This window comes from Lepidochelys olivacea (assembly GCF_965140295.1).
Source record: "Lepidochelys olivacea isolate rLepOli2 genome assembly, chromosome: 4".
Taxonomy (NCBI): Eukaryota; Metazoa; Chordata; order Testudines; family Cheloniidae; genus Lepidochelys; species Lepidochelys olivacea.
In genome coordinates this window covers 150054394-150069835 of record NC_140414.1, presented here as the reverse complement: position 1 = coordinate 150069835, position 15442 = coordinate 150054394, and the positions used below count along the sequence as shown (strand labels likewise).

The following is a 15442-nucleotide window of genomic DNA, read 5'->3' as shown; positions in this document are numbered from 1 at the left end:
AGGAACTGGGAGTGAAAAAAATAAATGCTCTGCTCCCTTGGCCAGAACACAGTACTTTTTATCTGCCCCTTATGGGCAAGCTGGATAGGGGCAGGTGTTTGCCAGACTGTGCAAGCAGGCAGTAACAGAGCATCATTTACTGCAAGGGCAATTTTTTCCCCGAGGGGTGATATTTAAAATGTCCAAAGAGCACTGATAGCATGACAAATGGGAATGAGGATATGGAGGTAAATATTACCATATCTGACGTAGAAGTGAAACTCAAACAGCTTAATGGGACTAAATTGGGGGGCCCAGATAATCTTCATCCAAGAATATTAAAGGAATTGGCACATGAAATTGCAAGCCCATTAGTAAGGATTTTTGATGCATCTGTAAACTCAGGGGTTGTACCGTATGACTGGAGAATTGCTAACATAGTTCCTATTTTTAAGAAAGGGAAAAAAAAGTGATCTGGGTAACTATAGGCCTGTTAGTTTGACATCTGTAGTATGCAAGGTCTTGGAAAATATTTTGAAGGAGAAAGTAGCTAAGGACATTGAGGTCAATGGTAAATGGGACAAAATACAACATGGTTTTACAAAAGGTAGATTGTGCCAAACCAACCTGATCTCCTTCTTTGAGAAAGTAACAGATTTTTTAGACAAAGGAAACGCAGTGGATTTCAGTAAGGCGTTTGATACGGTGCCACATGGGGAATTATTAGTTAAATTGGAAAAGATGGGGATCAATTTGAAAATTAAAAGGTGGATAAGGAATTGGTTAAAGGGGAGACTACAGCGGTCCTACTGAAAGGTTAACGGTCAGGCTGGAGGGAAGTTACCAGTGGAGTTCCTCAGGGATCGGTTTTGGGACCAATCTTTTTATTATTGACCTCGGCACAAAAAGTGGGAGTATGCTAATAAAGTTTGCGGGTGATACAAACCTGGGAGGTATTGCCAATTTAGAGAAGGATCGGGATATCATACAGGAGGATCTGGATGACCTTGTAAACTGGAGTAACAGTAATAGGATGAAATTTAATAGTGAGAAGTGTAAGGTCATGCATTTAGAGATTAATAACAAGAATTTTAGTTATAAGCTGGAGAGTAATGGAGGAGGAGAAGGACCTTGGAGTATTGGTTGACCACAGAATGACTATCATCCGCCAATGTGATATGGCTGTGAAAAAAGCTAATGAGGTCTTGGGATGCATCAGGCGAGGTATTTCCAGTAGAGATAAGGAGGTGTTAGCACCGTTATACAAGGCACTGGTGAGACCTCACCTGGAATACTGTGTGCAGTTCTGGTCTCCCATGTTTAAGAAGGATGAATTCAAACGGGAACAGGTACAGAGAAGGGCTACTAGGATGATCCAAGGAAAACCTGTCTTATGAAAGGAGACTCAAGGAGCTTGGCTTGCTTAGCCTAACCAAAAGAAGGCTGAGGGGAGATATGATTGCTCTCTATAAATATATCAGAGGGATAAATACCAGAGAGGGAGAGGAATTATTTAAGCTCAGTACCAATGTGGACACAAGAACAAATGGATATAAACTGGCCATCAGGAATTTTAGACTTGAAATTAAATGAAGGTTTCTAACCATCAGAGGAGTGAAGTTCTGGAACAGCCTTCCAAGAGAAGCAGTGGGGGCAAAAGACCTATCTGGCTTCAAGATTAAACTCGATAAGTTTATGGAGGAGATGGTATGATGGGATAACATGATTTTGGCAATTAATTGATTGTTAACTGTTCATGGTAAATAGGCCCAATGGCCTGTGATAGGATGTTAGATGGGGTGGGATCTGAGTTACTACAGAGAATTCTTTCCTGGGTATCTGGCTGGTGAATCTTGCCCACATGCTCAGGGTTCAGCTGATCGCCATATTGGGGGTCGGGAAGGAATTTTCCTCCAGGGCAGATTGGAAGAGGCCCTGGGGGTTTTTCGCCTTCCTCTGCACCATGGGGCACGGGTCACTTGCTGGAGGATTCTGTGCACCTTGAAGTCTTTAAACCATGACTTGAGGACTTCAATAGCTCAGACATAGGTGAGAGGTTTATTGCAGGAGTGGGTGGGTGAGATTTGGTGGCCTGCATTGTGCAGGAGGTCAGACTAGATGATCATAATAGTCCCTTCTGACCTTAATATCTATGAGGTGGAAGGCCTGAAAGTCACTGGCATAAGGTGGTGGTGGAAGCCTGTGGAGATAGAGGCGGTTAGGGACTATTTAGAAAAGCTGGACGTGCACAAGTCCATGGGGCCGGACGAGTTGCATCCGAGAGTGCTGAAGGAATTGGCGGCTGTGATTGCAGAGCCACTGGCCATTATCTTTGAAAACTCGTGGCGAACCGGGGAAGTCCCGGATGACTGGAAAAAGGCTAATGTAGTGCCAATCTTTAAAAAAGGGAAGAAGGAAGATCCTGGGAACTACAGGCCAGTCAGCCTCACCTCAGTCCCTGGAAAAATCATGGAGCAGGTCCTCAAAGAATCAATCCTGAAGCACTTGCATGAGAGGAAAGTGATCAGGAACAGCCAGCATGGATTCACCAAGGGAAGGTCATGCCTGACTAATCTAATCGCCTTTTATGATGAGATTACAGGTTCTGTGGATGAAGGGAAAGCAGTGGATGTATTGTTTCTTGACTTTAGCAAAGCTTTTGACACGGTCTCCCATAGTATTCTTGTCAGCAAGTTAAGGAAGTATGGGCTGGATGAATGCACTATAAGGTGGGTAGAAAGCTGGCTAGATTGTCGGACTCAACGGGTAGTGATCAATGGCTCCATGTCTAGTTGGCACCTGGTATCAAGTGGAGTGCCCCAAGGGTCGGTCCTGGGGCCAGTTTTATTCAATATCTTCATAAATGATCTGGAGGATGGTGTGGATTGCACTCTCAGCAAATTTGCGGATGATACTAAACTGGGAGGAGTGGTAGATACGCTGGAGGGGAGGGATAGGATACAGAAGGACCTAGACCAATTGGAAGATTGGGCCAAAAGGAATCTGATGAGGTTCAATAAGGATAAGTGCAGGGTCCTGCACTTAGGACGGAAGAACCCAATGCACAGCTACAGACTAGGGACCGAATGGCTAGGCAGCAGTTCTGCGGAAAAGGACCTAGGGGTGACAGTGGACGAGAAGCTGGATATGAGTCAGCAGTGTGCCCTTGTTGCCAAGAAGGCCAATGGCATTTTGGGATGTATAAGTAGGGGCATAGCGAGCAGATCGAGGGACGTGATCGTTCCCCTCTATTCGACATTGGTGAGGCCTCATCTGGAGTACTGTGTCCAGTTTTGGGCCCCACACTTCAAGAAGGATGTGGATAAATTGGAGAGAGTCCAGCGAAGGGCAACAAAAATGATTAGGGGACTGGAACACATGAGTTATGAGGAGAGGCTGAGGGAGCTGGGATTGTTTAGCCTGCAGAAGAGAAGAATGAGGGGGGATTTGATAGCTGCTTTCAACTACCTGAAAGGGGGTTCCAAAGAGGATGGCTCTAGACTGTTCTCAATGGTAGCAGATGACAGAACGAGGAGTAATGGTCTCAAGTTGCAGTGGGGGAGGTTTAGATTGGATATTAGGAAAAACTTTTTCACTAAGAGGGTGGTGAAACACTGGAATGCGTTACCTAGGGAGGTGGTAGAATCTCCTTCCTTAGAGGTTTTTAAGGTCAGGCTTGACAAAGCCCTGGCTGGGATTATTTAACTGGGAATTGGTCCTGCTTTGAGCAGGGGGTTGGACTAGATGACCTTCTGGGGTCCCTTCCAACCCTGATATTCTATGATTCTATGATTCTATGAAGCATTACTGTCTCTCCCAGGAATGAAGGGAGAGCGAGTTTCCCTCCATCTGGGTGTCCTCCTGCTCCTGGATGTCTCCTGAGGAGACATAAGGTAAGGGAGGGCGATCCTGTGGTACTGAAGGTTAGTCAGTGCCTATGAATGATGCAGTACCAGTGGGCACTGGGTCTCTTTCTGGTTGGAACCCTATCAAATTGTTCACTGAGGTGACCAGGGATTGCAGCAACCCCACTGAGTGGGTGGATAGAGGACCACAGACAGTCACAACCTCTGGCTTGAGGATACCTGGTGAGGTCCAAAAGAGAATAGTGGTGTGACGAAGTTGGGGATTTTTGTAGTGTTTTACATGAATAGTGGGTGCACACCCCAGTTTCCCTGTGTGCTGCATGTTTAGCAAGGTGATGGGAGAGGGTTTGTTGTTGCAGAGAACCAGCTGTGACCTTGCCTACTGGCCAGGACCCGCAGAAAACAGCCTGGAGATGGGGAACCCTAACAACTGGTGATTAAGAGGCCCACCCCAGCCTGGCCGTCAGCTGGTTCTGGCCGGGGGAGGACAAAGGGTTGAGGAGAGAGAACCCCGGTGACATGACCAATCAGTTCCAGCCAGAGGGGAACAAAGGATGGAAGAGAGGGCCCCAGCAACCTGTTTACCTGGGACAGAAGACAAAGGACAGGGGAGGAGCTGTTGGGGCCAGGATGCCTAGCTGGAAAGTGCAGAGTCTCTGGACTGGGGGGGAGGGGGAGGGCAGAGAGAGAGAAAAAAAAGGCAGAGCCCACCTGCATCCAGGGGAGACTTAGATGTACTGTGCTGAGGGAGGCCAGGTCTGAGGGCCCTGAGAGTTTCTTATGCTGTGTTCAGACGCTCAATAAACCCTCCTGTTTTACACTGGCTGAGAGTCGCTCCGGCCTAGAGAACAGGGTTGCATTAGTCCCTCTGGGAGTGGAGGCCCCAGGGGTCCAGAGCAAGTAGACTCCCTAAGGGGGCCCATTGGGAGAGACAGACATGCTAAGGGTCAGAGAGGTGTGGTTCCAGGAGGCAGAGGAGCTTAACCCCCAAGAGAGAGTGGACCACCAAGAAGGGCTGTTACACTGAAGGGGGTTCTCCCCAGGGACCGTATGGAGCCAAGAGTGGGCATGACCTGTGAGTCCGTGACAAGTGCGTGTGGTGGTCAGGTACCAAAAAAGATCCCTGTACCAAGACCTATGAGTCTGAAGAAAAATCATCCCCTGGGCTGAAGGGGAAGCCTCAGACATAGTTGCCAGTACCAAGGCTGGAGGTCCAACTGGGATTCAATCTGTCTGAGTGGTCCTGGGGAAGAGACCCTGTTAAAGAACCATAGCAGGGGAGACTCCTGTTCCTCAGTACAAACAGATCCTCCAAGGACAGAAATCTGGAGGATTATGGTGTCCAGAAGACTGACTCGCTACCAGGGCCTGACATTGCCAAGATGGTGAGCACTGTACTGGTGAGGTTTGTAAATGAGCTTCTCTAACCTCAGAGCCCTGGTGTCATGGAGGTGAAGGTACCGAGGCGTATAGGAGGCGATCTTGGTGCCTTGGCGTGCCAGTCAGTTCATGCAACTTATCTGGGCCTTCTATTTAACACCCTCTTTAGTCCCTAATTGACTGAAAAGGAGTTTATCATCCTGCTTTTTCCATCACCACACAGCCCTTGCCCCATGGAGCCCAGGACCCAGATCAGCACAGTTCAGATGAGGCAGCGAGGAATTTGCTGATAAGCTCCATGTGGTTTTAATGAAGAGGGAGAGGAGATTGTCTGGCATCAAGAGAAAGGGGCAGGCAACTGGGGAAGCACAGAGGGCATGAAGCAGGCTGAAGTAGACAGGTGGGAGGGAGAGGAGAGACTCAGGCTGCATTATGCAGAGACCTGACAGGGTGGACAAAGCCTGTGAAGGGGTATACAGAGAGAAGGAACATGGCCAGAGCAGCTCAAGAGGAAGAGAACTCTGTAGCTATGATAGCCTGGGGGTCCCTTTGTCCAGGACTCTGGGGAGCATCAGGGACAAGTGAAAATTCCCATTTCCCTACCACAAATTCATAGATTCCAAAGCCACAAGGGATCATTAGGATCATCTAGTCTGGCCTCCTGTATAACCCAGGCCAGAGACCTGCCCCCAAATAATGCCTAGAGCAGAACTTTTAGAAAAACATCCTGTCTTGGCTTACAAATTGTCAGTGATGGAGAATCCAGCATGACCCTTGGTAATTATTCCAATGGCTAATTACCCTTAGTCCAAATTTTACACCTTATTTCCAGCCTGAATTTACCTAGCTTCAGCTTCCATCCATTGGATCATGTTATAACTTTCTCTGCTAAATTGAAGAGCCCATTATTAAATATTTGTTACTCATGTAGGTACTTAAAAACTTTGATCAAGTCACCCCTTAACCTTCTCTTTAAGATAATATATTGAGTTCCTTCAGCCTCTCACAATAATGCATGTTTTCTAATCCTTAAATCCAGCAGTTCCCAAACTCTGGGTCACAACCCCAAATGGGGTCACACCATCAGCAAATAGGGTCATGGCAATCTCTACTGTGCAGAACATGTGTGCGAGGTGACGCTGTACGGAGGATGACATTTTGCTCTACAAAATGGCATCCTCCATGCTGTCTGGGGTCCTGGGAAGAAATCATTAAAATGGGGTTGCGCCGGCAAAAAGTTTGGGAATCCCTGCTTTAATCATTCTTGTGGCTCTTCTCTGAGCTCTCTCCAAGAAGGCTGTTGATAAACTGAATGGTAGACAACAGAACTGGACACTATATTGCAGCAGTAGTTGCATCAGTGCAAAACAGAGGTAAAAATCTCTCTGCTCCTACCCGAGTTTGCTGTGTTTATATGTACATCTAAGGATATTAGCTCTTCTGGTCACAGCGGGAGCTCATGTTCAGCTGATTATCCATCATGACCCCCAAATCTTTTTCAGAGTCAATGCCTCCCAGGACAGAGTCACCCATCCTGTAAGTATGGCCTACATTCTTTGTTCCTAGATGTATCAAAAATATCAAACACACTAGCAGAATGTTACAAAGAGCTCTGAGAAAACTGAGTGACTGGGCAACAAAGTGGCGATGAAATTCAACATTGAGGAGTGCAAAGTAATTCACATTGGAAAACCTAATCCTAACTACATATATAAGACAATGGGGTCTAATTTAGTTGTTACCACTCAAGAAAGATCTTGGAGTCATTGTGGATAGTTCTCTGAAAACATCCGCTCAATGTGCAGCGGCAGTGAAAAAAGCAAACAGAATGTTAGGAACCATTAGGAAAGGGATAGATAATAAGACAGAAAAACATCATAATGCCACTATGTAAATCTATGTTACGCCCACATCTTCAATACTGCGTGCAGTTCTGGTCAGTCCATCTAAAAAAGATGTATTTGAATTGGAAAAGGTAAAGAGAAGGGCAATGACAATAATTAGGGGAACAGAACATCGTCCATATAAGGAGAGATTAAATAGATTGGAACTGCTTATCTTAGAAAAGAGAAAAAGAAGAGATACAATAGAGGTCTATTCAATTATGAATGGCACAGAGAAAGTAAATAGGAAAGTGTTATTTATCTCTTCACATAAGACAAGCAGCAGGGGTCACACAATGAAAGTAATAGGCAGTAAGTTTTAAACTAAAATAAGAAATTACTTCTTCACACGCAGAACTTGTTGCCACAGGATGTTGTGAAGGCCAAAAGTATAACTGGGTTCTAAAAAACAATTAGGTAAATTCATGGAGGATGGGTCCATCAATAGCTATAGCCAAGATGGTCAGGGAGACAGCCCCATGCTCTGGGTGTTCCTAAATCTCTGACTGCCAGAAGCTGGAACTGGACTGCGGAACGTAACCCCAGCGTAAGATGAGACTCGCCTGTACTAGGGGCTGCCCCACAGCCCTGCCCTACCCCGGTACCTGCCTCTTTTTTTCCCTTCCTTGTGCAGGAATCTCGATGATTCTTAGGCACTTCCCAGGAGATCTGAAAAAAAGCAAGAAACTTCAATGTCAATTATCCTTCGCGCATTGCAGGCCACCCACCCAGAACTGCCTATGCTGCACACAGGACTGGAGCCCACCCTGTTGGGTACTGCACCGGCACTGGGGAGACACTCCTTGCCCAAGCAGCTGACAAACACAGACAGGAGGAAAGAGCAGCCAAAGCCAACATGGACTCCTTCACTGTCACAGATTCTAAGTCCAGAACAGACCACTGTGATCCTTTAGTCTGGTCTCCTATACAACACAAGCCAGAGAACATCAACACAATCATTCCCATTTGAACCAGAGCATATATTTTAAATAAGAACCCTTTACCCCAGCTCAGACTCAGCCCATCTATAGTTAACTGCTTGACTACTTACAGCTGCTGTATGCAGTGTTGCTGGAGCCATGTTGGTTCTAGGGTACTGGAGACACAAGGTGGGTGAGGTAATACCTTTTACTGGACCAACTTCTGCTCGTGAGAAAGACAAGCTTTCGAGCTACATAGAGCTCTTGCTTAGGTCTGGGAAAGGCACTTAGAGTGCAGGAGTAGATCTTGAGGGTGCTACAAATGTGGGGTGGTGGGGAGAAAGCAAAGTGTGAGACGCTACCCGACAGGCAGACAAGTTGGAGTTTGAGAGGGACAACTGAGATGAGAAAGCAGAGAAGCAGGGGGCTGGGAAGAGACCCAAAGGGAGGACAAGGAAGTTGATTTGATGCAGTAGAACATGGGAAGCCAGCAGAGGGACTCGTGGAAGGGGTAGGTTTTTCCAAGTGCCTGGCCAGTAAGATGAGCAGAATGCATGAGGTGTGGGGTGAGTGTCCAGGAGGCTGGAGAGGAGGGAATTGCAGTCATAAGAGTGGAGAGGGGCCAGGAGGGTTTTCCCAGTGTGAACAGAGAAAAAAGCTGGATCTTAGAGGTGTTATTTAGGAAAAACAGTCTGGGTGTGAGGGGAGAGGAAGGTGTCTAAGGTGATAATCATGTGACAGGGAGGATGGTGTGTTTGCAAGGGAAGATCCATAAACATGGAAATCCTGGGCACACCATCATCTCAGGCATTGGCACCCTGACAGCAGGATTGTCTGGCTACGTAGACTCCCTCCTCAGGCCCTATGCTACCAGCACTCCCAGCTACCTTCGAGACACCACTGACATCCTGAGGAAACTACAATCCATCGGTGATCTTCCTGAAAACACCATCCTAACTACTATGGATGTAGAAGCCCTCTACACCAACATTCCACACAAAGATGGACTACAAGCCATCAGGAACAGTATCCCCGATAATGTCACGGCAAACCTGGTGGCTGAAACTTTGTGACTTTGTCCTCACCCATAACTATTTCACATTTGGGGACAATGTATACCTTCAAACCAGCGGCACTGCTATGGGTACCTGCAGTATGCCAACATTTTTATGGCTGACTTAGAACAACGCTTCCTCCGCTCTCGTCCCCTAATGCCCCTACTCTACTTGCGCTATATTGATGACATCTTCATCATCTGGACCCATGGAAAAGAAGCCCTTGAGGAATTCCACCATGATTTCAACAATTTCCATCCCACCATCAACCTCAGCCTTGACCAGTCCACACAAGAGATCCACTTCCTGGACGCTACAGTGCTAATAAGCGATGGTCACATAACCACCACCCTATACCGGAAACCTACTGACCGCTATTCCTACCTACATGCCTCCAGCTTTCACCCTGACCACACCACACGATCCATTGTCTACAGCCAAGCTCTACGATACAACCGCATTTGCTCCAACCCCTCAGACAGAGACAAACACCTACAAGGTCTCTATCAAGCATTCTTACAACTACAATACCCACCTGCGGAAGTGAAGAAACAGATTGACAGAGCCAGAAGAGTACCCAGAAGTCACCTACTATAGGACAGGCCCAACAAAGAAAATAACAGAAAGCCACTAGCCATCACCTTCAGCCCCCAACTAAAACCTCTCCAACGCATCATCAAGGATCTACAACCTATCCTGAAGGATGACCCATCACTCTCACAGATCTTGGGAGACAGGCCAGTCCTTGCTTAAATACTCACCAGCAACCACATACCACACAACAGAACCACTAACCCAGGAACCTATCCTTGCAACAAAGTCCGTTGCTAACTGTGTCCACATATCTATTCAGGGGACACCATCACAGGGCCTAATCACATCAGCCACACTATCAGAGGCTCGTTCACCTGCACATCCACCAATGTGATATATGCCATCATGTGCCAGCAATGCCCCTCTGCTATGTACATTGGTCAAACTGGACAGTCTCTACGTAAAAGAATAAATGGACACAAATCAGATGTCAAGAATTATAACATTCATAAACCAGTCGGAGAACACTTCAATCTCTCTGGTCACTCGATTACAGATCTAAAAGTCGCAATATTACAACAAAAAGACTTCAAAAACAGCATCCAACGAGAGACTGCTGCATTGGAATTAATTTGCAAATTGGATACAACTAACTTAGGCTTGAATAGAGACTGGCAGTGGATGGGTCATTACACAAAGTAAAACTATTTCCCTATGTTTATTCCCCCCCCACACACACACATACACACTGTTCCTCAGATGTTCTTGTCAACTGCTGGAAATGGCCCACCTTGATTATCACTACAAAAGGTTTCCTCCTCCCCCCCACCCCGCTGGTATTAGCTCATCTTAAGTGATCACTCTCCTTACTGTGTGTAAAACACCCATTGTTTCATGTTCTCTGCGTATATAAATCTCCCCACTGTATTTTCTACTGAATGCATCCAATGAAGTGAGCTGTAGCTCACAAAAGCTTATGCTCAAATAAATTTGTTAGTCTCTAAGGTGCCACAAGTCCTCCTGTTCTTTTTGCGAATACAGACTAACACAGCTGCTACTCAAACTATGTTAACTATTCACACCAACTACTATCTATTATTTGCAACAACAACAAAATGTTAAAATCCTTACAAGCAGCTCCAACTTGTAGCCAAAAGCAGTGAGAAGGAATTGAGGGAGGTTCAGGGTGGCTCTGCCTTCTATATCCTTGGCTGAAGGCATGAGGAAGCACAGGGCATATGCTCCACCCTGACAGATACTGCTACAGAAAGCTCTCTGGCTTGAGTACACATACGCTTAAGTCAAACAGACATGTGCAGTCACTCAAAGAAGAAAATAAATGGTCCAGCTTTTTCAACTCCCAATCAGCTTCTCAACCTTGAATAAACTAGTTGAATAAACTGAAGTGAAGCAAATATTCTTTCTGAACCTGCTCGTTTAGCACTTCCGCAAACTCTGGACCCAGGTGCTCAGCCAGTGACTTCCACCAGTGGCGTAGCCGGGTGGAATGAACAGGGGGAGCGGACATACAAAAAAGGTGCCACCCACTTGTACTCACCGGGCGGCACTCCGGGTCCTTGGCGGCACCGAAGGCCCTTGCCACCGAAATGCCGCCGAGGACCCAGAGCGAGTGAAAGCCCTCGCCAACGAACCCGGAGCGCTTGAAGGCCCCCACTGCTGAAGTGCCGGTCCCACCGCTGAAGACCTGGAGCGCCACCGGGTGAGTAAAAATGAAAAAAGGCGCCAAAATATTAAGAAGGCGCCACTTGTGCTCAGTGGGGGAGCGGCCACTCCCCCCCGGCTACGCTACTGACTTCCACCAGTTCAGGGCTCTAACTTTAAGACTTTGGCAGCAAACATACTGCGTGAGTATTATTTTATTTAAATGATATCAATTAGAGTAAGTCTAGGCCCTAGTATAGGTTGCAACCATTTCAAATTAAATTTGAAGTGTTTTTAGAAAAGTATTTAAGTAAAAAAACAAATCAACCATTTGTATCCCTCTCGGTAGAGGGATTCTACAACACTCAGTGGAGGAGGGAGCTAGACCTGCAGAGAGGCCATGGACATCAATGGACTGGAATGAGCGATGCTAATGGAAACAAGACAAACACCTACAAGATCTCTGTCAAGCTTTCTTACAACTACAATACCCACCTGCAGAAGTAAAGAAACAGATTGATAGAGCCAGAAGAGTTCCCAGAAGTTACCTACTACAGGACAGGCCTAACAAAGAAAATAACAGAACGCCGCTAGCCGTCACCTTCAGCCCCCAACTAAAACCCCTCCAACGCATTATTAAGGATCTACAACCTATCCTAAAGGATGACCCAACACTCTCACAAATCTTGGGAGACAGGCCAGTCCTTGCCTACAGACAGCCCCGCAACCTGAAGCAAATACTCACCAACAACCACATACCACACAACAGAACCACTAACCCAGGAACTTATCCTTGCAACAAAGCCCGTTGCCAATTGTGCCCACATATCTATTCAGGGGACACCATCACAGGGCCTAATAACATCAGCCACACTATCAGAGGCTCGTTCACCTGCACATCCACCAATGTGATATATGCCATCATGTGCCAGCAATGCCCCTCTGCCATATACATTGGTCAAACTGGACAGTCTCTACGTAAAAGAATAAATGGACACAAATCAGATGTCAAGAATTATAACATTCATAAACCAGTCGGAGAACACTTCAATCTCTCTGGTCACGCAATCACAGACATGAAGGTCGCTATCTTAAAACAAAAAAACTTCAAATCCAGACTCCAGCGAGAAACTGCTGAATTGGAATTCATTTGCAAATTGGATACTATTAATTTAGGCTTAAATAGAGACTGGGAGTGGCTAAGTCATTATGCAAGGTAGCCTGTTTCCTCTTGTTTTTTCCTACCCCCCCCCCCCCAGATGTTCTGGTTTAACTTGGATTTAAACTTGAAGAGTGGTCAGTTTGGATGAGCTATTACCAGCAGGAGAGTGAATTTGTGTGTGTATAGGGGTGGGGGGGATGTGAGAAAACCTGGATTTGTGCAGGAAATAGCCCAACTTGATTGTCATGCACATTGTGTAAAGAGTTGTCACTTTGGATGGGCTATCACCAGCAGGAGAGTGAATTTGTGTGGGGGGGTGGAGGGTGAGAAAACCTGGATTTGTGCTGGAAATGGCCCACCTGATGATCACTTTAGATAAGCTATTACCAGCAGGACAGTGGGGTGGGAGTAGGTATTGTTTCATATTCTCTGTGTATATATAAAGCCTGCTGCAGTTTCCACGATATGCATCTGAGGAAGTGAGCTGTAGCTCACGAAAGCTTATGCTCTAATAAATTGGTTAGTCTCTAAGGTGCCACAAGTACTCCTTTTCTTTTTGCGAATACAGACTAACACGGCTGTTACTCGGAAACAAGACAGTGGCCAGAGTGGCAATGCAGAAATGGTGAGGTTCTTGGCTGGGAAAGTGACTGACTTGATCCAGCCTTGAGGGGTGAGAAGAGGCAGGAAAGTGGAGATGGGAGGCTAGTAGGTGAGATGGGGCTGTCTCCTCTGTGCTCCCTTGAGCAAACCCACTGTAGGCTCACAGCTCCTCAGCTGTCACCTCTCTTGGGCAGAGACCCGCATTTCTCTCCATCTCCTGACCAGGGTCTTTTCAGGCTGCATGGTCCCATGTTACTCCTGGCAGTGACACTCCCGGAGTTTCCCAGACCTGAAGCAGAGCTCTCACCCACAGAAGTTGGTCCAATAAAAAAGTATTGCCTCACCAACCTTGTCTCTCTAAAATCCTGAGACCAACAGGGCTATAACAGCACCGCATATTCCTAGCAAGCCAGCCTGTCTCAACAAGCCAATATCCTCACTTTGCTTCCTCTTCAGAGGCTCCAAACAGCATAATTGCTCATAGTTTAAGTTACCACACGGCTCTTTCTAAGGAAGTACATTTAGTCTTAAAGTGAAAGGATTACAGAGAAAACATTAGAACAGTAAAAGATCCTACACATACTAATAAGCTTATCAGAGATCACCTCCAACTCCAGTGAGGACTTTAGGAGGAGTCAGGCCTTCAAATGCCACAAAGGAATTTTCCTGGGGTTACAAGTTCATAACAGCTTTAGCTCAGCATTAGCACCCCAAGCATCAGTTAGTCTTTCCTTTATATAGCTTGCGCCTTTGATCTTCAGATTCCAGGAACAGGTTATCAGCGCATAGCTTCAAAAGGGAAGGTTTTTACATAATCCAAGGTGGAAATTTGCATTCACTGCCCCTTAGATATTCCCCACACAAGCCACTTGACCCTGTCTGTCCAAAAGTCCATTCTTGTCTGGCCCATTGTTTAAATGCAGTCCTTTGAAGTTCATAACACTTTCCAGGGCTCATATCTCATATCCCCCCTAGAGATGTCAGGTAGAATCCTGGACCACAACACCACACAACCTTTATATTTAATGAATTGGACTCCAAAGAAAAAAACTAATTCAATGAGATACTTCACAGATATTGCAGGAAACTGGATATTGCACAGGGACCTTAGGAGGAGGCTGATGGCCCTGAAGAAGAGGGAGATCCAGGCATCAAAGTCAGAGGGACGTGGTCAAGGAGGAGCTACCAGGAGGAGAGAAAGACCTGATGGAGGGGGAGGGGGAAGGTGGGGACTGAAAGTGGCAGGACAGAAGATACTTGATATAGCCCCCAAAAGATCCTGGTGTGAATAATGGAGGGGCGGGAGGGGAGAGAGAATCTGCCAGCAGACAGCAGTGCTGGGTCCTGCAGGTCTCAGAGAGCTGGATGGAGAGAGGGCAAAATTGTGACACCTCCGGTACAGCCACACCCAGGAGTTCAAAGACCACGACCCAGGCCGCAAGAAGTCATGAGATTTTTTTATAAAGTAATCTCATGATTTTTAAGCCAAGTTTGAGCTCTTGCTCTCTCTGGTTTCTGAGCTGTTCAAGCATGTCACATTTGCAAACTTTTCTCCAAACCCTGAGGGCTTCTGAAAATGCCAGCCGAGTCCCTCACATACTCACTTGTCTCCAGGAGCTGGGTCATTATGAAAGCCCCAAGTGTTACGAGACTCATAATAAAATCACAAAAAAGAGTTGGCAATGCTGCAGAAGGGCACATGAGGTGGGGGACAAAAGGGGGGCCAGACGTCACCAGAGAAAGGAGGCAGTGGCAGATTTTATTCTGTTTGCACATTATAAGTGTGATCGAGTCATGATCACTTGTACCGAAGCTACCATTAATTTTTAGTTCTGTGATCAGTTCCTCTTTATCGGTCAAGATGAGGGCTAATATAGAATTCCCCATACTTGGTGCAACACATTTTGAGTTAGAAAGTTATCTATAATATTTAGAAATTCCAAAGATGTTTTAGTTCTGGCTGTGACAAATACAGCAATTTCCTGCAATATCCTGGAAAAATCATATGAAGTATATTTCGTGTCCATTATATTAAATGCAAAGGCTGTGTGTTATTGTGGGCCAGGATTGTATGTGACCTCTCTAGGAGGGGACACAGGATGTTAGCCCTGGAAAGTGTTATGAACTTCAAAGGACTGTATTGAACAATGGGTCTGACATGAATGGACTTTTGGACAGACAGTGTCAAATGGTTTGTCTGGGAAATATCTAGGGGAATATGAACGCAAATTCCCTCCTCTGGGTATGCAAAAATCCAGTCATTTGAAGCTACATCCCGAGGAGGGAACCACTGTCTACTATTACATGCTCCTAGAATCTGAAAAATCAAAGGCCAAGCTGTATAAAGGAAAAACTAACCGATTCATGGGGGTGTCTATTCTGAGCTAAAACTGTTATG

The 15442-nt window shown here is 46.2% G+C and overlaps 1 protein-coding gene across 1 annotated transcript in view; it reads right to left on the bottom strand.

Annotated features, from left to right (window-relative positions):
* SEMA4F (ssemaphorin 4F) overlaps positions 1-15442 on the bottom strand; it is a 142380-nt gene that overhangs the window by 70755 nt on the left and 56183 nt on the right. Inside the window, exon 3 of the mRNA XM_084626594.1 lies at positions 7714-7777. Coding sequence (XP_084482720.1) covers positions 7714-7777 — 64 coding nt within the window. The remainder of the gene's footprint in view (positions 1-7713; positions 7778-15442) is intronic.